This window comes from Copadichromis virginalis, linkage group LG13 (assembly GCF_057382275.1).
Source record: "Copadichromis virginalis isolate Kocher_CV1m ecotype Utaka linkage group LG13, C_Virginalis_male_GT1.1, whole genome shotgun sequence".
In the NCBI taxonomy this organism is placed as follows: domain Eukaryota; kingdom Metazoa; phylum Chordata; class Actinopteri; order Cichliformes; family Cichlidae; genus Copadichromis; species Copadichromis virginalis.
Window position 1 is genome coordinate 3,862,204 of NC_140630.1, and position 21,395 is coordinate 3,883,598.

General features: G+C 39.3%; 2 protein-coding genes across 4 annotated transcripts in view; one reads left to right on the plus strand and one right to left on the minus strand.

Annotated features, from left to right (window-relative positions):
- The window catches only part of kif20ba (kinesin family member 20Ba), a 76,978-nt gene extending 68,473 nt beyond the window's left edge, over positions 1 to 8,505 (minus strand). For all 3 annotated transcript variants that reach the window (XM_085476970.1, XM_085476969.1, XM_085476968.1), the window contains exons 1-9: positions 8,370 to 8,505; positions 7,680 to 7,785; positions 5,476 to 5,565; positions 5,087 to 5,209; positions 4,753 to 4,891; positions 3,477 to 3,661; positions 2,371 to 2,422; positions 2,000 to 2,200; positions 1,766 to 1,877 (exon numbers count right to left, since the gene is read on the minus strand). In XM_085476970.1, coding sequence (XP_085333096.1) covers positions 1,766 to 1,877; positions 2,000 to 2,200; positions 2,371 to 2,422; positions 3,477 to 3,661; positions 4,753 to 4,891; positions 5,087 to 5,209; positions 5,476 to 5,565; positions 7,680 to 7,784 — 1,007 coding nt within the window. In that variant the 5' untranslated portion in view covers position 7,785; positions 8,370 to 8,505. The remainder of the gene's footprint in view (positions 1 to 1,765; positions 1,878 to 1,999; positions 2,201 to 2,370; positions 2,423 to 3,476; positions 3,662 to 4,752; positions 4,892 to 5,086; positions 5,210 to 5,475; positions 5,566 to 7,679; positions 7,786 to 8,369) is intronic.
- A 4,686-nt stretch (positions 8,506 to 13,191) lies between these two features.
- On the plus strand, positions 13,192 to 15,511 carry LOC146695053 (uncharacterized). Its single transcript, XM_085476971.1, has 4 exons — positions 13,192 to 13,259; positions 14,079 to 14,234; positions 14,390 to 14,583; positions 14,705 to 15,511. Exons 2-4 carry the CDS (start codon positions 14,148 to 14,150, stop codon positions 15,213 to 15,215), a joined length of 792 nt encoding a protein of 263 aa, XP_085333097.1. The 5' UTR covers positions 13,192 to 13,259; positions 14,079 to 14,147; the 3' UTR covers positions 15,216 to 15,511.
- The last annotated feature ends 5,884 nt before the right edge of the window (positions 15,512 to 21,395 follow it).

Below are 21,395 nucleotides of genomic sequence, written 5' to 3' on the forward strand. Positions count from 1 at the left end.
GTAACAGATCCGCCCTCTCGTGCAGTTCATGGGGTGACGGCCCAGAGCAGGCGTTGCTTCATATTAAATACATAATAGTGAGGTCTGTAAAAGCTCTTCTCTTTCTCACTAGTATATATTGCCTGATACTGACCACTATGACTGACTTTGTCATGTTTAATGATGTCAGAACCTGATCAATCTCGTGCTGTTTAAAAGTCTGAAGTAAAACAAACGTGGAGTTCAGTGTGCAGAGTCTTAAACTGTGGAAATTCACTGCTGCAAACACGTATGACACCGAGAAACGTTCATTGCATGTTGCATGCAGGAAAACACTGTACAAACACAAGTTCACTGGACAAAACTGATCATTCCTCATTTTAACTTTGCATTCAGTTCTGTCACTTTTGAAAAACCTTGTTGGTCAAAGGGCTGAAATGATGTCAGACAGACTAAAGTATTAGTGCTGCCTCCTTAAATGACTCAACTATTCACCACTGATGAAACCTTTAGGCTACATCCACACGTGCACGGGTATTTTTGAAAACAAGATTTTTCCTTTAAAAAAAAAAAAAAAAAAAAAAACCTGTCCACACGTGCAGTTCTGAAAAAAGAAAAAAAAAAAAAATCTCCGTCCACATGTAAACGCTAAAAACGAAATGCTGGCCAATCAGAAGCCTAGAAGCCTGGGAGGGAAACAGTAAACAGGGTTTTGTACCCTCACAAAACCTTTTTCTGAACAGGCAGATAACTTTGTTACTTTTCAAGTGCCTTCATCATTTCAAATGTTAATAACTAAAGACAGTATTTTGGTTGGTGTAGACTCACATCTTAGAAATGAATAAAACACATAAATTTAATTTTAAAAAAATTAATTTATTCAAAACCGATGTTGGGATTTGGGTCGTGAGTGTGTCTGTGTTGAACGTAGAATCTGACACCTCTGCTTTTCTCAATGGAGGGACATGTAAGCGTGGAAAACTGCAGATGGTCAGATCAACAGCATCAGTATTTTGTCTCTGCCACTGTAGAAATTTATGTCATTTAAACAATAATGTGGCGTAAAGCGTGGCATCAAAAACGACGCACACCTTTGACGTTTCCTCGTCCACACCTAAACCCAAAGTCTGAGCACTGGGCTGCCAGGACTTTCTCCATAACACATTCATTCACATTCTTAGAGCACCTACTCCAAAGAGTCTCAGTGCGGTTGGTCCACACCTGAGTGGGATCACTGCGTTCACACAAACGAACCACAGTTCATTTCACACGTCCTCGGGTGTTTTTGAAAACGCAGCTTTTTCCATGCGTTTGGGCCTTTCGTCCACATATAAACGCCGTTTAAAATCACTGAAAACTGAGATTTTTTAAAACGTAGTTTTTGCGTTTACGTGTAGAAAACAGATTTATTCACCCGACGTCAAAGCTGTGCGCCATGTTATTGTTTACATGAGACGAATTTCTACAATGATGCTGTTTTCACACACAGTCACTGTGCCTGTATTTAGACAGACTGCTTCTATGCGCCATCTTTGTTTATGCTTCCCCTCCCAGGCTTCTACACTTCTGATTGGCCAACATTTCTACACAGTCAGGATTATTTGGTCACCTGCTGCTTTGGCGTGTTCTTGACAGTCTTTGACTTCGTGTACAAGCAGATGGAGATATATTTCCAAAACTGCACGTGTGACGGGATTTGTTGACATCCACTGTTTATAAAAAACACCCGTGTACATGTGGACGCAGCCTCAGCCTGGGTCTAAATGCTGCAGCCTGTCGTCCTCACCTCCTGCTGGACAGGTGATTGAGTCGAGTGGAGGAGAAGCTCTGGTTCTTCTTTCCCAACTTCATCACCATGTACGCCTCTTCGGCACTGTTGACCTGAACCCAGCGCAGATCTAGATGGAAATACACAAACACAGCGTACGAGTCACTGAGAAGGCTCTCCTACATTCTCATAAGAAAACTTACGATAAAGCTGACATTTAGTTCTGCTTTTACTTATAATTTGAGATTTGACCTTTGACGAACGCGTTTCCCTTGACATCCTGCGAGAGGCGCAGTGCGGTCCTCCTCAGGGCCCCACCAGGCGCCACTTCCAGGAGGTCGTGAATGTTCTCGTTGTAAATTTCACAGAAAGAAACCCAAACAGAGAACTTGGTGTTAGCTTCCACCTCCAGTGAGATTTCATCCTCTGCATTGGTCCACAGCATGGAGGTGCCTGCAGCAGACACACACATTTACACACACACTGTACCATCACCACTGCTTTTGTAAAATACATTCGTGTCTTGGAGCTTGATCTGTAATGTTTGTCATAACTACAACATTAATATTAACAGCACAGACATGTTCAGTGTTGCATGCGCAACATTAAAATGTAAAACTTGCCTTCAATGACAGTCCTGTTGGTCGAGTTCAGACTGATGTTGCTCTTTGCACTCTAAAGCAAAAATAATAAAATATTATAAATACATAAAACCATGTGTGGCTGATAAGCAAGAGCAGACAAAAACCTTTAGAGAAGAGTTCACCACATGATTGAGATTCACCAAAGACTCATCACAAGCTTTAAAATGGTTTACAGGATGCAACAGTAAAATAAAACCACTCCTGCAATTCTGAAAACCACTTTGTGGGTTCAGAGCAAATATTCAATCTTGCAGTGCTGTGCAATGCTTTCTTTGAGCCGTATATTAACACCCTGTTAGAGCCCTGCTGATATTTGAGTCTAATTGCAATCCTGCGTTCTTGTGCACCTGTTTGTTTTCTCCCTCTCTGCTCACGAGGATCTTTGAGTGTCCGTCTGCAGGGCTCATTGGTGTGCATGGTGAATGGTTCTGCTAGCACCTGGCTCTTCCTCACATCCTACTGTTTAAAATGTCCCTTGTTTGTTTGTTATTCTGGCCTCACTTCCCCCTAATGTGATGAAACTGTGCAGCAGACACTGCTCTATAGAAGGTTTTTAATGGTCCTCTGATGATCATGTGCTGTGTGAGGCGTAGCTGATACATTTCTATATTTGACTGCAAATATGTGTATGAAAATATTGCCGACAAGCTCCAAAAAAACAAAAACAAACAAACAAAGGTAAAACACAGCTTCAATTCTTTAAAACACAACAGAACAACGTTCAAAACCTTCCAGAACAGACTATCACTGATTGGCCCCACAGGGTGGGTGTCGGGTGTTCCCACAGCAGAGTCTTTCTTCACTGTCAGGAAATACTTCCTACAACATGTTTATGACTGCAGTCACACACACACACACACAGCAGAACTTTGTGCCGCTCGAACATGCCGCATGTGAAGGACTCAAAATGTGGTTTTGGTGTCAGGGTCACAGTTAGGTTGTGGTTAGGTTTAGTTCATTTTTGATGGTTAAGGTTAGGGAAAGTATTATGTTACTTAGGTGTCCCCACAAAGATATGAAAACACAGTGTGTGTGTCTGCTCACACACACACACACACACACACACACACACACACACACTTTACCTCTTTTAGCTGTCTGAGGAGGCTTCGCTTGAACAATGCTTCCTCCGTCTGCTGCTCCACAGTGAGCCTTGTGAACTCTCGGCAGCGATGCGGCTTGATGCTCATTCCAGGGAAAACCTTTTCATTGATGCTGCTGAAGATGACATCGAGAGACCTGGGCAGGATGCCAGCGTCAGAATCCGGACCTTGAGTGACACAAGCATGATGATGGACTGTGACACATCGACAGGCAGTCGAGTTTTATTAACTTTCAAAGTCAGTCAGTTATTAACATAGAATAAAAGTCATAAAAGTATGAAGTGTTAAATCGTGACGTGAGAAACACATCAAGGGATGAGAATCAAGAACTGGTTCCCAGTAGTTCAATTCCTTGGAACTGGCGATCTGCTTGCACTGTGATTGGCTGATTTCGTGGAGTAGTATAATGAATGACTTTCGCCTGGGAGTAATTAAGTAACTTGCTGCATCACTTTAGCAAAAAGTATCCTGTGCAATACTTTAAGTAACAACTCCAACACTGATCACAACAAAGAGCACAAACAGGCGACCACACAGCATCGATGTCTTTGAAATCCTGCTGAGAGACGGTGGCGACTTTTAACATGGTGAAAACAAAAATCGATAATGAATCAGAAACCAGCTAAATTCTTATCGATTCTCATCGCTAATCAAGGGAATGAATGTACAATTAATTTCTTACAGTCAAATCCATCATCATCAACCAGCCAGCCCACACACGTTTGTTAGCCTTTACAATAAAAACTCAAAACACTGATTCTGATCTCACTTCTACAGGCTGCTCCACAAGCCTGAGCATGAAAGCCATACAGGCTGTTTAATGAGATCAAATACCTCCAAAGGAAAAGAAAAGAAATTATTTTTTAAAAGGAAAACTCAGCGACTCTGTCGAATAGTCCTGGCAGTCGTATATAAAAGTGAAGCTAGCTAAAGTTTGAATTGCGACTTGATAGGTAAAGCTAGTAAGCTTTAACTCTTGCACATCAATTTTAGATGAGTTAAACAGCTCAACTGTTATTTCTTTTTTTTTAAATGTCTTTCCATGTTAGAGTATAGAGTTCATCAAAACAGGTTCAAGACAGCAGCTGGACGAGATCCAGTGTTGAAGACAGTGGACTCACAATCATGAGTGTTTGTTGCTGTTACACTGATCCACCACAAGATGGCATCAGTCAGATGGTTTTCATACAAAACTGCAAAGCAACTTTCCTTGACATAAAAAGTGATGCACTTCAGGACATGAGGGACTGCCACATACCGAGGAATGTAAAGGTCTTCCCAGCATTTGTGACTCCATAAGTGAAAACCAGAGAGTTTCTGCCTTCGAGAACATCTTTCACCAAATCCTTCACCGTGCCTGCGAACAGCTCCCTCTGTGTTGTCTCAGGGCCATACACCTGTCCAAGGAAGGAAAAAGGCACATCTGTACTGACGGTAAACTTATCGTCTCATATTTAAATATGAGGAATTCTCCAACATTCTGGCCTGAGACTGAGCAAAAAAGACAGGGTATGGATCATTTATAAGGAACATCAGAATCTTTCTGTGGGCGTTGATGATAAAAACACTTTGTGACACCAGGAAACACCAACCTGAGAGAACTGGAAGTGCTGTCCAGTCTGTGGAAAAGCTTTGTCGGTGCTCAGTCTTGCTGAGAGGGACGAACTGGGAGGCTTGAGCAGAACTGTGTCAGGGAGCTTGATGGTAACACAGTCCTGTTAGTGAATGAATAAGTAACAGGAGGAACACAGACGGGGGTTATTCTGGTTCAGTTTACATTCACTTAACATGATCTGCAGAAGCATCAGCAGAACCTCATCATTCTGACACTGTGGAAGAAGTTCTCCACCACAAAACAAAGCCTGTTCTGTTTATTCGATGGCCTTTGAATTCGGTGTCTGCACTTTGAACACAAATTCAGTTCCAATCAATATCCAGCATATTAATTACTCTTACGTCCATGACTTCATTCTTTTTTTACCTGAGACTCTCCACTGTTTGTCTCTGCTGAGGTGAAAGGTCGGACTCGGAGGTAGACCTGAAGGTGTTCTTTCTCCTCAGTGCAGGAATCCTGCAGGAAACATCGGATTTCAGTGAAAAATCACAAAGTGAACGATGAGATTTTTGGTGTTACGTTCAGTTTGCACAACAGGCCATGGATGGATATGTCGGTGTTTATACATAAGGTTCCATTAACACTTCATTATTGGTTCATCAGTTTCCTCTGTGGGAAATTGGGGGCCTGCACATGTTTTTAACATCAGCAAAACAGTTTCATTACCTCCGAGTCTGAACCTGAGGCCTGCACCAACACCAAGGCTGAAAGGTTAACATGTTCATTTGTGCTGTAAACTTTTCAACATGGGAGCCTACAGGGACTGGACCACTTCTGGAGCCTCTAGTGGCTCTTAGAGGAACTGCGGTTTTTGGCTTAATTCTTCACATTGAGAGTTTGCTGCTTGCCAAATCCCAAAATGTATAACCAAGTACCTAAATATCTTAATAGTCAAATATATGCATCTTACCCAACTCAACACACTGAAGAAACAGAGTAAATGAAAGCTTGAATTTGACTTGGGTGCAAAAAACCTCCACTGTTTCCAGTTTAATGTTTTAATCTTACGCTGCCAATCAAATGATGCATTTAATGTCATTAAATGCAACACTGGGACAACATTTCTTGCTTTCTAAGAAACAGTGACAGCAGCGCTGCCATTTTTACCAATATTTTAGACACGTTTCTGGTATCTGTACAAATACCTCTGAAAGAGGAGAGAGCGGATGTCTCCCATCAGTCTGCAGCAAAGTTTAAAAGGAATTCAGCCAAATTTAAAGATGGCTCAACTAAACTAAACTAGTTCGTCTGCATTCTGACAGCTTTGGTTTTAACGTTGTCTTTCTTCGGGCACATGTGGAACCAAGAGCCGGGGGATGGGACCAGTGAAAGGATGCTTGTTGATCAGGTGGTTTGATAAAAGACTCTTGATGGCTTTTTAATTGCAATCACAGTAAAAAAGCGCTGCTCTCGTCCACTTTAGAAAACTTTATTCTCAAACTCCACCCGGCTTCATCTACTCAACATCTCCGTCACTCCCTGCGGGTCTCTAACAACCAAGACTGTGGCTTCAACATAATCTACAGCAGTAACTTTCACTGCTGTTGTGAAATCAAAAATGGAGACAGCTGGGACTAAATCTGCAAATACTTTTTTTTTTTTTAAAGTGCTAGAGTCATCTATTTATAGCTGAAAAACTAATTGATGTATTTGCCCCGTTGAGTCCTTCACCACCAGCATTGTCCTCCTGCTGAACTTTCCACACCTCTGAGCAGACTTTCCTTCAGTTACCTCATACGCTTCGGTTACTGTGAAAACAATCCACCACTTTGTTTCACAGGCAAACTTTAGCTGGCCATTCAAATCCCCTGACATACTTACTTGTTTTGGTTATTAGTCCCGTTTAACATTGCTTCTGAATAACAGTGTTCCCTGTGTTAACAAATAACACACTGAATGACTGGTGAACTGTTTTAGTCTAAATTTGGACACCAACATTAAATTATTATTTATTTGACAGCAAATATATATCAGCTCCTTCATTACTACTAATAACAAGTCAGTATCAGTCCAGGAAAAGTTACATCAATGAAATCCTAGTTTTATTTGTAACATATTTAATAAATTATCTATTTTCAGTCAGTTATATTCAGTCACTTTAATTTTAAAACTGTGTATATGATGTATATTCTGTGTATTTATTATCTCACTCTTATTGCCTGTTTATGCCCCGTCTTTATCTTCAACATCATGCTGCTCTGTTGTATCTTAATTGCCCCTTGGGGACAGTCTTTCTGACTGTGATTGTGATTTATATTTTTTTATGTACAAGGTTTTGACTGCATGGAGACATTTGGGGTGCAGTTATTGAAGAATTGTGGATAGAAATGTTTAGAAAATGGCCCAAAATAGGCTGAATCTGTACACATTTCTGTTTAATAGAGTGTGCTTGGACCGATTCTTAGGCACGAAACCCCCAGGTGTACAGCCAAGTGTGCGCATGCTGCTGTAAACACTTCATAATGTTTTAAACATAGTAGGTACCCCGTATCACGTTATTTCTGTCACACAGTCACCCGTATGGTCAACACAAGCGTTTATGTCAGCACTGTATAAAAGACCTGGTTTACCTGTGAGTCTGGTAAGGTGCCAACTTCTGATAAGTGCGCCCCTTTCAAAACGTCAGCTGCTACCTGTTCCTGCTTATCAGCCTTGTCAGGGCATGATTCCATCATCCTGCAACAACAACAACAAAATGAGAAAGCAACTGTAGATTTAAAAATTAACTGTCAAAACAGCCCACAGGGCTAAATGATCACACATACACATCTCGCTGTACAAAAACATGACATTTATCAATTTAGTATGGTCATCAAGTTGGTGCAAATCCCGCCCTTCAAAAAGCAGGCGTTTCAGAGGGTCGCTGTGAATTCGGCAAACAAATAAATAAACAAAAGAAGTGAGTCAGCTTCGTTAGCCAACGACTGATTAGCTCATTGCTACGATTTAACTGCTAAGTTAGCCAGCTACCAACAATGGTTAGCACTGCAGGGGAAAACACCGTAACAATAGATTTGTGAGCGTTTTTGCCAAGTCACAGCCAAACGTCATCACTGTATCATCGACGTCTATTCCAGACACTCGTGCACTTTTCATTGATGTATCACAAATTTCTGATTAGTGCCACTCTTCACTTGACAAGGAGCCGCACCTGTCAGTTAACAATCACAACACTTTTTAACAAATGTCCGGTATCTTTTCCGAAACAGGAGTCGGACAGTAACCGTTACATTGGGATACTACTCGACAAACATACTCACGTTGCTGTTATATCTGGAACATCGGGCGCTAAAACAGAAGAATATTCTTTTCTATGCTAACCAAAGTAGAGCTAAACAAAATAACAGGACGGCGCTCTGAGTTTGAAACGAACCAATCGGCTTCGACAAGAAACTGCACATGCGTGCTTTGTGTTGCGTTCACATGTAAGGCGTACAGGCGGATATTAGAACTCGTAAATAAACCAGCGGAGATCTCTACAAAGCGTCTGTTATCAGGCTGTTATCAACCAGTTATCATATGAATGGTTATAATACAAAGTAAACAATTAAATTGTTAAATTAGCTTATCTAAACAAAACATTTAATTTAGAGTCATTAAAACCAAAATACATCAAAATCTCGCTAGTTCAGGATTAAATGACGTGATGAAGAGTTAATTTTTGGTAGATGGTAAAATGAGAGGACAAAAGTGAATTTAACCATCTGTTATGCTTGGGCTTAGTGAGATACGGGATTCACGATGTTCGTAATCTGTAAACAAAAACTCTATGTCACAAAAGGGACCTAGTTTTAAGAGACCTGTTAGTGGTCATAATGTTAGGCCTGATCAGTCTAAGTTTCACATGATTGTGTACCCCAACAGGAAATGAACCTCTTTGTAATGCTGAAAATCCAGAGTTGCTGGAAGTTTACTTACTAATCCTCAATTCTTGAGTCACTGTAAAAGGCCTACAGCTAAATTTAATGTGGGCTAAGCACCTTAGCCCAAACAAAATGCGTAGAAGAGCTCTCATCACACGATGTACAGTACAGTTCTAAACATATTCACTCACACATTCAAATCATTGCATTCAGGTGTTCCAATTACCTCCATGGCCGCAGGTGTGCAAAATCAAACACCTCTGCCTGCAGACCGCTTCTACAAACATCTGTGAAAGAATAGGTCGCTCTGAGGTGCTCAATGAATTCCAGCATGGTACCATGATAGGATGCCACCTATGCAACAAGTCCAGCCACGAAACTTCTTCACGACTAAATGCTTGGTGGCATGCAGGCTCAGGTTTTCAGATCGGCTCAGCTTACTTCATATCACGGAGCGAGTACTAAAAAAAGTACCTGGTACCTAATAGTACTAGCTAATGGAAACCAAAAAACCGAGTCGCGCTGAGTAGGCACTAGTGGAAAAGGACTATTAGTGGTGTTATAACAAAGTGGAAGCGATTGGGAACGACAACAGCTTAGTCATGAAGTGGTACGCCAAATAAAATCATAGACTGAGGTGCATATATGCAGCTTTCTGCTATATTCCTATATTCATCACTGTAACAATTGGAAGAATTTCACCTGATTATGCCATTTATTTTCCTTTCCATCAGCTCTACCTGAGTTTGTTTCTGTTTGGTCCTTTCATGAATTTTCTTTTTCTCACGTGGAAAGGCTCGATCCATTCACAAGCTGCTGTCATCTCTGTGCTGCGGAGAACACTGCAGCAGAAAGAGCTGCAGATAAAATGCTGGTTGTTGATGTGATGACTTATGTAACACAGACAAAAGGGGGAAAACAAATTACAAGCACACTGTTAGAAACACAGAGAAATCCAGCAAATCAACCCTCACAAATATTAACTGTATTAAAAAAATGTGCTTCTGGAAGAATGGCCATAAATTTCCATAAACACTCCTAAACCTTGTAGAAAGTCTTCCAAGAAGAGTTGAAGCTCCTATAGTAGCAGGGACGGGGGGATCATATTAAACACTACTTATTAAGAATGAGGTGTCACTTACGTTTATATGTTTTGCACCTGTTGTCAATTATCTTTTTAAAACAGCTGCAATGTTTTTACTATTTTGTTTCTTGACTGTATATTTTAAATCGTCTCCTCTGTTCACCAAAGTAAACGTGACTCTTTCCCAACTTTTGCTGCCATCAATGTCAATTCTAGAATTGCAATCAGACAGCTAAGATTATCGACATCTGGAAGTGAAATATCAGGCAGTACTTTAAGCATACAGACATTTTACAGTAAGTGCTAAATGAATGCAGACTTTTAAAGTCAACTTTAAAACATTGTGTATAAGACTATAATACGTTATATAAGACAAAACATTTTAATGTTTCTTACACCTAATGAGACAGAATGTAGGAATAAAATGACTCCATAGATGTTCATCAGGGAAAGACAAAGACTTTAGATGGTCTTTAAACACTTCAGACTATGTGCACTGTGTGCTTAATGTTCCATATGATCTTCCAGGACAATAACGTGACATGCTCCAGAGGCACCTATTTAAGGACTGACAAACCTCAATGAAAATACATTAATGAAAAAGAGCCCTCATATGTTATCTTATACTGAAAATTGGATTTGCTTTTTAAAAACAAAATATGTATGTAGGATATTTTCATCACATACACCGTAAATGCAGAACAAGTCATTCTCTTAGAATTACGATGCTTTACAACAGCGGTCCCCAACCTTTTTTGCGCCACGGACCGGTTTATGCCCGACAATATTTTCACGGACCGGCCTTTAAGGTGTCGCGGATAAATACAACAAAATAAAACTAAAAGATTTATTCATAACACACGTGAAAAGACCCAGGAAAACCGAGTTAACGATAAAAACGATAACAAAATAACGCTGAAAACCGATAAAAACCCTGAAAACCAGACATTTCACGGCTCTTTTTAGAGAACCGGCTCTTTCGGCTCGGATCACTAAAAAGAGCCGGCTCTTTCGGCTCCGAACCGGCTCTTCAGGTTGTTTTGTTACTTTAATTAATTTATTATAAACAATAATATAAAATTATGCACAAAAGGAATTATTAATGTAAAAAAAAAGTGGTTTTATTTATATATGCTTATATATAAATACACGTGGTGGCCCCTAGAGACAAAACATGTACAAACTCCAAAACACATTTCTAGCATGAACTGAACTTCCAAAGCAGAGATACTAGATCACTTAAATTACACAACTGAAAGCATGTGTGTATTGTTTGTGTATTTATACACAAGCACTCATATATATTCAAATAATTAAAAAAAAATCTTCATTTACTTGTTACTACCACACACCAAATCCGTCGTTGGTACTTGCTGGCTTGTGTAGCCTCTATGAACAAAAGCTCAACACTGCGCCCTAGCATTCTGGAACACTTCTGTTGTGTTTTGTACGTGTTTTGGAGTTTTTACGTGTTTTGGAGTTTGTATGTGCTTTGTCTCTAGGGGCCACCGTAAATATACTTTTATTTATTCACTCTACATAAAATGTAATAAATAAATCATATAATACAAAAACCAACTAGTCACAGTTCAACTTTGAACTATTTAAATTTTCAGATTTTCCTTTTAAACAAATTTAAAATGAAACAACACAAAACACTGCAAACCACAACACAATTAAATATAAATTAAAATATGAAAACGAAAAGAACATGCATATTCTGTCATATGGACCTGCATGAACAAACTTTCTGAATCTTTTATCATCTGCAACTGAAAATAGTTGTGGATGATTACTATACCTTTCTAATCTAATGTGACGTTGTTGTCCCTGGCTCTCTTTCTCTCTCTCTCCCTCCCGCTCTGTTCCTGTGCTACTGCGAGTGTAACTTTGATTTTTTTGTCAAAATTGACATTGAGCAAAATCAGTAGAGATATTACGAAATAAGCACAACATGCAAGCAGCTGACATCCAAAAGCCCCTACAAACACATCCATAAAAGCCTGTCAGGCCCTTTGTGATAACAAATGTTGCCAAATTAATAAATACCAAAACTAAAGATATTTCCTCTTTATTGTGTTTCATTTAATCTTCCAATTACAGTTTCAGGTCCCCCTCCCCCCCAGGTCTTATTCGCACGCTACACCAACTTCCTGCCCCTCACCTCCCCACATTGAAGCAGCTGCAGAGACGTTCTGCAAAAAGCAAAGGAAGTGAAAGTAGGTTTCTGTATGATCCAGATCACGGTAAACTGTTAAATAAACTATAATTTCAAATATCTGTAATTATTTTTGGGGTTTCTGCAAGGTGTTTCAGTGATTTTACAAATTCAGTAGTCAGGCAGTGTTTTGCACCATCAGAGTTAATCATTATAGTCAAGTCACTGTTTTGTGTTGTGCTGGAAGACAAACGTCTGCTCAGCCTGCAGGACCACCTGAAGTTAAAGTTGAATTTATCAGAGATTTGGCATCTTCAATGCCAACTATTAAACCCGAGTCTTTGATCCCCATGATAGAACAGAGAAATCCCGATTCAGGAGTGGTCAAAACATTTATAATTCTTTATTCAATCCAGGACTCTAGACTAACTTTTTGCCATGGGCGCACAAAAGTTAGGCGCACTCAAATTTTTCAACCGCATCGCTTAACACCGCAGTTTTACATGTGCACCTTTTGGGGGGGGGGGGGGGGGGAAGTTGCAGTCCATACAGACAATATTCATTTTTAAATTATTAACTAACACTCTTGTGCTTAAAGTGCTTTGTCAATATTTTAGAAAATGTTAAACTTAATCATCATCTCGGCTCCTCTGACGACCTGTTTGCTGTTGCATGCTGCTGAAAGGCAGTGTTAGAGGGGACAGTTGGGCAGTGCATTTATTGCAGCATATAATGTGTTTTCTGGGTGGGTGCAAGTGTTGTTTATTTGACATATTAAGTTGAATTATTATATTTAAAATTAGAATTAAGTAGAACTTCAAACTAGATACTGGGTAACAGATTATAGAGAGATAGAGAGTGTGTGTGTGTGTGTGTGTGTGTGTGTGTGTGCGCGTGTGTGCGTAGGGGTGTCAATGGGGTGGAGCATATGATACACCCCAGGCAGTTTCCTTGTTCAGATTCACTCGGAAAATTAAGTCCGTGAATCGAATCTTCATAGCCTTCATTTTACCAACTAGCTGAGCTGAAAGTGGCCCTGAAGCAAGTAAGTAGATACAAACCTTATATTCTGTTTTTATAATGTTATCACAAAGCGCTTTTTATATAGTGGTAACTATATTTGTCTATATTCAGTTACCAGTCGAATAGATAAGATAAGATAAGATAAACTTTATTAGTCCCACACGTGGGAAAGGAAAGGAAGTGGACAGTGCAAAAGTTATATAGCAAAATTAGAATACAATAAGAATAAAATACTATATAAAGTAGAATAAATAGAATAAAATATACAATAGGATAAAAATAGAATGCAAATGCTTTATACAACTGAGTAAAAATACAACTTTGTCAGAAAAAAAGTATTGCACTTAGTGTTATTGCCCATGCGTGGATGTGTGTGTGAATAGGTTTACCTAGCTAGTACATTTAATCCTGCCTCCAATAACTTCAGAACATAACTGAGACACTTCAAGTTTATACTTTTTAGCACCTAATGGATAAAATATTCATGTTACATTATTAAGTATTACAGTTACATTGCAGAAAAAAATACTTGGATAATATATGTTTTGTTTGTGAATGTACTACTGAAGTATTTTTGGACAGTGAATTTAAATAGGTGTAAAATTGAGGTTTGACGTCGCGTGAGCCAGTAAATTTCTTCTTTAAGGCCTGCCTTTCCATTCAGTTTAATTTGAGTAAACAAGTTTTGAAGGACCATTACATTTTTATCACTTATTTTTGTTTTTTATCAGTCAAGCATATAGACTTTCCATCTTTTCCAATGCTTCTGTCCAGAATTTAATGGCTACAAAAGAACATTTTTAACCTTCCAACTTTTCAAGCATGCTATTCCATTCAACAGGTTATTTTCTGAAGAAAAGGACGGATATTTCTTTTACAGCAACTCCACCACACACAAAGTTAGATAAAGATGGAGAGTTTCGATGTGGTGATGTGGATGGACATTACTGTCTGCCTTTTTTTGACTATATTGCTCATCCTTTGGCTTTTTTTTGTGGTATGTAAGACATTATTGGGATTGCTTTCTTTCTGTGCCTCACTCTATGTTTCATTGCGTTAATGTGACTTAATAATTAATTATTAACTTATTAATTAATTAAATTATTAACTAATTAACTAATAAACTAATTAATAATTTAATTTTCCCTACAGGTACGAAGGGAGCAGGTTCTGGTCACCTACTACACAAATCTCTTATTCTCCAATCTAATCCAGTTCAGTGTAATGATCTTTTGGAAGTCAAAAAAAGACCATGAATATTACACCACTGAAATTATTTTTATCGGTATTTACCTCTTTGGTTTGATGGCTAATCTTGAGTTCAAGATGTGCATTGCTGCTGAAAGGTATCTGTCTGTCTCTTTGTGCATTTACATGTGTCTGAGCATTATATTATACTCTAAAGAGTCCTTAAACAGAGAAATGTTCCCTGTGATATGAATGCATGTCTGTCTGTTTGTGTTTCAGGTGTTTCCTCATCACCTGCCCACAGATGAACTGTATCAGACAAACTAAAGGTTCTTTGCTGGTCTCTGTTCTGGTCTGGATCCTTTGTGTTATCACTGCACCTCTTTGCATAGTTTTGAACCATCAATTTTCCATCACTATTTTGGTCTTCAACCTCTCACCTATGTTTATCCTCAGTTTTGCTTGGACCCTCAGAGCTCTTCCTTCTGCCACCTCAGTGCCCACAGACGAAAAACGAAGAGTTTTAGGAACTTTAGTTGTGTTGCTGCTTAACCACTTTCTCATGATCTTTCCCATGGCCGTTTGTTGTACTTCAACATTTAGATATCGCATGGACTTTCCGTATAGTGTTATCAGCTTATTTCTGCTCAGTCCTTTTATGGACTTGGTTCTGTTTGTTTTCATGCGTAAAGGGCCCATTGATAGATTGCTGGCACGTCTGTGTTTCTGCGGTATGGACAACATTGCAGGAGATCTCAGTGTGACACCAACAGTTACAACACCAGTGTGATAATCTGACTGACATAAAAGGAGAGAAACGTGCAGGAAACAGTGGGAGAGATTAGAAATGATGAAGAAACAAACAAAAACCATCCTTTAATAATCCATGAAATGAAATTCAGGTCTAGGTTTTAGTGGTGGTGCTCTCAGTGGAAGCTCTGCTCTTGTTAATAGTGTTTGATACTTCATATCCACATTGTTTTTTATCTGCCAATAATATAGCATTTTTATATTCAATATGCATTATGTGATGTCCCTTTGTAAATTTGGCTCTTTTTTATTAAACAATTCCTTGAAGGCCACATATTTATTTTCTGGACAGCTTCCGTTTTCCTTTATGATATTTGTATGATTTGGTTGTGGATGCAAATATGCTTATATCACAAAAACTTTTAAAATGTTATGTTTTATATTCATTGTAAACTTAACCTGGAGGTTAAGAAAAGTCAGTTTTTCATTTAGCCTATTGTTTGCTGGGTTCTTTTAAAATCATTTCCAGTCCTGTCCTCTTAACCTTAGAGGCCAGTGTTTTATCGAGCTCTGTTTTAGCCTTGCAGCTATACAAATAAAGTGTATTAGGCCTTTCTTAAGCCTTTCTTAAGGTGTTTGTGGCTGGGATGATTTCTCTGGAAATGTGAGACAAGGCTGAGCAGCAGAAGACACCTTATGGTGTCTTCCTAAAAATGTGAAATTAGAATACTACCCACAACAAGGAGTATATACCAGTGGTCCCCAACCATTTTTGCACCACGGACCGGTTTATGTCCAACAGTATTATCACGGACCGCCCTATAAGGTTAAAATACAACAAATACAACAAAATAAAACCAGTACCGATACCAAAAAAAGAAGATTATTCATAACACATGGGAAAAGACCCAGGGAAGCGGAGTTAACGATAAAAACGATTAAAAGATAACAATTAAAACTGATTAAAAACCCTGAAAACCATTGATTTCACACCTGAGCCTTAACTCTTGCGGCCCGGTACCAAACGGCTCATGGACCGTTAACGATCCATGGCCCGGGGGTTGGGGACTGCTGGTCTATACTACTAGGTGCATTTTATATATTTAAGGGTTTCCTATTTAATATTCAGGTTTTTTTGTTTCTTTTGAAACCCTCAGTCTATTTCAAAGAGGAGAGTACGTGCTCTCACAGTTTTCCCAGGCTTGCTCATATGGGGGTTATATGATTGTTGTCGTTTTCTCTGTTTTCTTGCATTGTTGTAGGGTCTTTACCTTAATCAGCTAAATTTCTCTTACACATCATATTTATGTTAAAGTGTACAAAATGTGATAATATGTTAGATCTTCTCTAGAACTATGATACTGATGAGAGTTTACATTTGATGCTATTCACTAATTCAGGCATCAACTGCAGTCAGATACCAGGAAGAGCAATTGTGGCTTGTGTTCACATTTGTTGTGGTAAAGCTTACAACTTAACCTAATAATAACACAAACTAATTTTTTGATAATATAAAAACAAAATGGAGACAAAGAATTGTTCACCCGTTTCCTGTATGAAATGAGATGAGAAATGAGCAACAGCAACATCACAGGGAAACATTTGTGGCTGAAATATGAGTCACCGTGGTTATTGTGACACCTTTCAGCTTGTGGGTAAAAGCTCACTTTTGTCAAGCAACATACAAAAGCATAATGAATAATAATGAATACTAGACTCAAATGTTGCTCAAAAATAGGAAAGTATTTATATATTTCTTCACATAATGGAAGATGGCACAAAGGCTCATTTGCATCTGTAGTGTAGAGGAATTTATGTATTATTTACATTATTTTATTGTAAAATGCCTCGGTGCCTCTGGGTTTTTAATATCTCTCAATGTCTCTCACATTCATGCTGTTAACAGATGCTAAGCATAGAACCCACAAAGAACCCAGAGTGGGGAGAAGAGCCTTTTGTCTTTTCAAGGACTGTAAGAGTTAGCAAGGGAGTGCTAAGCCTCCCTTGCCAACAGCTGTGTTCCTGAAGGTATTTAAACCTGCCAGGTTCAGGTGAAACCCTGCCGGTCGAGGCCCCGCGATAATGGCTTCTCTCACTAAGCTTGGGTGTTTGTTCTTTTTTGATTAAAGGATGTTGGCCACTGCTCACCGTTTGTTTGCAGGCTTTATTAAATGGAAAACTTCTGTAACAGTAGTTTGACTAAGAATTATCTGCGCTTGATAAAGCCTCATTAGATTTGCCAGAGGCCTGTACAGTGAAGCAGGATTTGGGGTTTAATAAAGTAACTTTATTATGTTACCTTATATATGTAATCAAAGTAGTTGAATTAGAATACTGCTGTAGATCACATTATACCCTTTAATATAGAGTGTGTGAGCTGTATGTAGTTTAGTTCTCATTATACTTTTGAGTTAACAGAACATATTCACATATTAGTTCATTAGATAAATGTGCATCACTCTGTATCCTTGATCTGCTGGGAATGTGTTACACTGTTTTCTTGACATGCTTAATTGTTGAATCATGAAGAGAAGGTTGTAAGCAGGAGACTCTGTGTCTAAAGACAGGGGAGATAGATAGACCACATTCCACACCCCCACCTTACAGAAAGCAGAGAAACAACTGCCGAGGTCATAACTTAGGCGCTGTAACAGAGAAAAAATGTGAGGTTTTGGCTTTTACGACTAGCTGGGGGCCACTAGAGACTATAAAAAGCTGAGCAACCCGTCACCATTTTGAGACATGTGCCTGACCCTCTGGTAGCATCTCTCCCGTCCGGACGTTGTAATGCTCTGACTGTTGAATTGTATGGAAATAAATGATTGTTGATTGAGCATTGATACACCGAGTATTGTCCCTCCTTCAGCCCAAAGATTCAAAGAATTGGGAGATTTCAACACCATGAAAATAAATTGTTTCATAAGTTGTTCACCTTCTGCTCCGGTATGCAAGGCCATTTTATCATACTCCAAGTTATGTACAAAATATAGCAAAAAACCTAAAGTCTCATCAGATTATAATGCTTTATTATATTGGGTCTGTGATAAACTGGTGACAGGGTGTCCCCTGCCGCCTGCCAGAGGGGATAGACAGATGGGATAAGCCCCTATGATATTATGTTGTATTGAATAATCAAGACCAATGTAAATAACTAAATATTTGGTCTGGTGGTTTTCAATTTTTGGAGGGTTGTATGATCTTAATGTTGTGGAAGTTTTCCATTAAATAAAACCTGCAGACAAGTGGTGAGCGGTAGCTAACATTGTTTAATCAAAAACAAAGAACAGAAAACCAAGCTTGGTGGAGAGTCTCCCTGAGCCTAACATGGCTCTCAGTTAAATACTTTCTCCAGGAACAAAAGGAGATTGATAATGTGACGTCATTACGAGGTAAAACCGCAAAGGATTCTGGGAACGCGTGGCAAGCGGTACTGGCGCACGCAGGCTTTCACATGAAAACAGTCACACAGCGATAAAAAGAAACACAAAAAATGGCAAGAAGCTGTTGTATTATTAACTGCATTAGCCGGTCGCATGACAGAAATTGTTCAAGCCATGTTTCCAAAGTAACAAAGAGCCGACGGAGACCGAATACAACGTTCCAGAACACTCCAGCTCACATGTTAGTCTGCTCCAAGCATTTCCACAAAGGTGAGTCTTCTGTTGTAGTTGTAATTACGTAATTTATCATAACATGATTGTTGATGTAGGTTACAAATAAGTCTTATATTGATTTGAATTGAATTTTGTTGCGCTATGCTGCTTTGTTCACTGTGGCTTTGAGGGCTAACGTTTGTTGTGTTTTGTAGGTGCGCCTAAATTTTTTTCTTTGGCGCACACACACAAAAGTTAGGAGCACCAGTGCAACCGTGGCAGAAAGTCTACAGCCCTGACAGTACTGTATCCCTCTCTCTATCTATGTGTTTCTCTGGTTAAATTTAGTTTGGTTATGACAACAGTGTTTACAATAAAATATGTTAATGTACAATCCTTAATATGTTATATGTGTCTGTGTTCGTGTTGGGGGGGGGGTTGGACCGCCCCTGGGTACTCGTGTTCTCGCTAGTCCTGACTTCTTAAGTTCACACGGAAGTCCGGACTTCCCGAGAATGCAGCTCGTTCCTTCTACAATTGGAATGGGGGTGTACTTGATGACACCTCCGCTCCAGAGTTTTGTATTAGTAAAAATACAACACAAGGCAAAGTCGAGGAGTTTATTTGGGCCGGCCTGTTACAGCAGAGTGAAGCAGAAACCTGTTGCACTAACATACATGATGCAGATCTTTTTGCCAGCTGTTCGAAGTTTGTACAGATAATACTCACTCGTGTTTCAGCCACAAGTGTTTTGTGCTTGGTTCCATCAGGTTTGTCACAGCTGTTTCCTCCCTTTGACTACAGTTTATTTAAACATAGTAATATAACAAATCCAGCACAAATATAAAGCTAGTGCTCTGAAACATAAATATAAAAAGCTCAAACAATTACAAAAGCATGAGCTAAAGTTAGATTACTTAGAAGCAAAAATGAAAGCAACAAACTTCCATCAGCTGCTGCAGATCTCCATTTAGCAATCACAGGTAGCAGAGTGTGTCAGACACACTGTGGCTGTGCTGAGCGTGGACGAGTGTGTTCATCTGAAAGAGGTGTGTGTGTGTGTGTGTCTGGGAAGTGCTAGATGTATGCAGACTTTTTAAGTCCACTTTATATCATTTTATATAGGGCCTGCAAATAAAAAGAAAATGTGTGCGTTATTTTTGGATTCCTTCACTATTATAAGTTATATAAGACCAAAAAAATGTTAAGGTTTCTTACACCTATAGGAATAAAATGATTCATATATTGATGTTCATCTGTGAAAGACAAAGACTTTAGATGGTCTTTAAACACTTCATACTATCTGCACTGTGTGCTCAATGCTCCATATGATCTTCCAGGACAATAACATAACATGCTCCAGAGACATGTTAATGTTATTGTCCTGGAAGATCATATGGAGCATATGCTCCAGAGGCACCTACTTAGGTATTGACAAGGTGCGATCGTGACTCAGGGGGTTGGGAAGCGTATCTGTAACCGGAAGGTCGCCGGTTCGATCCCCGGGCTCTCTGTCCTGGTCGTTGTGTCCTTGGGCAAGACACTTTACCCTACCACTGGTGTTGGCCAGAGGGGCCGATGGTGCGATATGGCAGCCTCGCTTCTGTCAGTCTGCCCCAGGGCAGCTGTGGCTACAACTGTAGCTTGCCTCCACCAGTGTGTGAATGTGAGAGTGAATGAATAGTGGCATTGTAAAGCGCTTTGGGTGCCTTGAAAAGCGCTATATAAATCCAATCCATTATTAAGATCACAGTTCGAGTCTGTGAGGTAGTGTTTGTAATTTTGGTTTAAGCTATATTCTTTATAACTTGTATTTAAAATTTCCTAGTTTCTGTGCCTCCCCTGTGTTCCTGGTGAGGTTTTTAAAACCTCACGATGTAACTACAGCCCAGCCCATGCATCAGTATATTAATGACTAACCTTATATTACAGTTGTTCTCCTGACTGAAGTTTGGTCCATTTACAGCATCATGCCATGCAATTGCATTGTCCCTAACTATCGGGAACCGTCACGTTAAATTTATCGAGTGAAAAAAAGTTAGTGTTCATCCTCCAGCTTCACTGTGTTTATTTTATGCTAACCATAGCTGTGTCACTTGCCACCACACAGCACATAATTATATACCAGCTAGCCCAACTTCAGTAACCCTACACATGCCACTGCTGTTTAGTTTTCTGTCGTCATTTATGTCGATATTGATAGCGGAGTTGTACATTTTAATTTTTGCTGTGGCGATGAGCCACAGCGGTGCAGACGGCGCTGTCTGCCGCCCTTGCAGTTTTAATGCCCAGAGTCCGCCAGTGCTCCGTAGTGGCGTACTTGGAGAAATTTAAGAGGTTTATCCTTCAAAACTTTAAATGCAAAAAAGTTGCAAAAAATAGTTTACAACAACAGGAAATTTATTTTGAGTGTCTTCATAGTTTTATTTTGGTGATACAGCAATTTTTATATACAGCAGGAAAAACAAAAAAACAATCCTATGATGCAAATTTGCAAAGAAAACAGCATCAAAATAAACTATTTCCAGCTGTGCAATTCGAGTTCTAAGCATCCCAGAAACTATTCAGAAAAGTCAAACATGACTTATAAAAACACCAGTATAGGCTTTTAAGGCCTACAAGTAAAA

Coding starts and splice junctions, on each gene's coding strand:
- LOC146695053 (XM_085476971.1), top strand. CDS start 14,148: ATGGAGAGTTTCGATGTGGTGATGTGGATGGACATTACTGTCTGCCTT. Junction 14,235..14,389: donor TCCTTTGGCTTTTTTTTGTG/GTATGTAAGACA, acceptor TTTTCCCTACAG/GTACGAAGGGAGCAGGTTCT. Junction 14,584..14,704: donor ATGTGCATTGCTGCTGAAAG/GTATCTGTCTGT, acceptor TTTGTGTTTCAG/GTGTTTCCTCATCACCTGCC.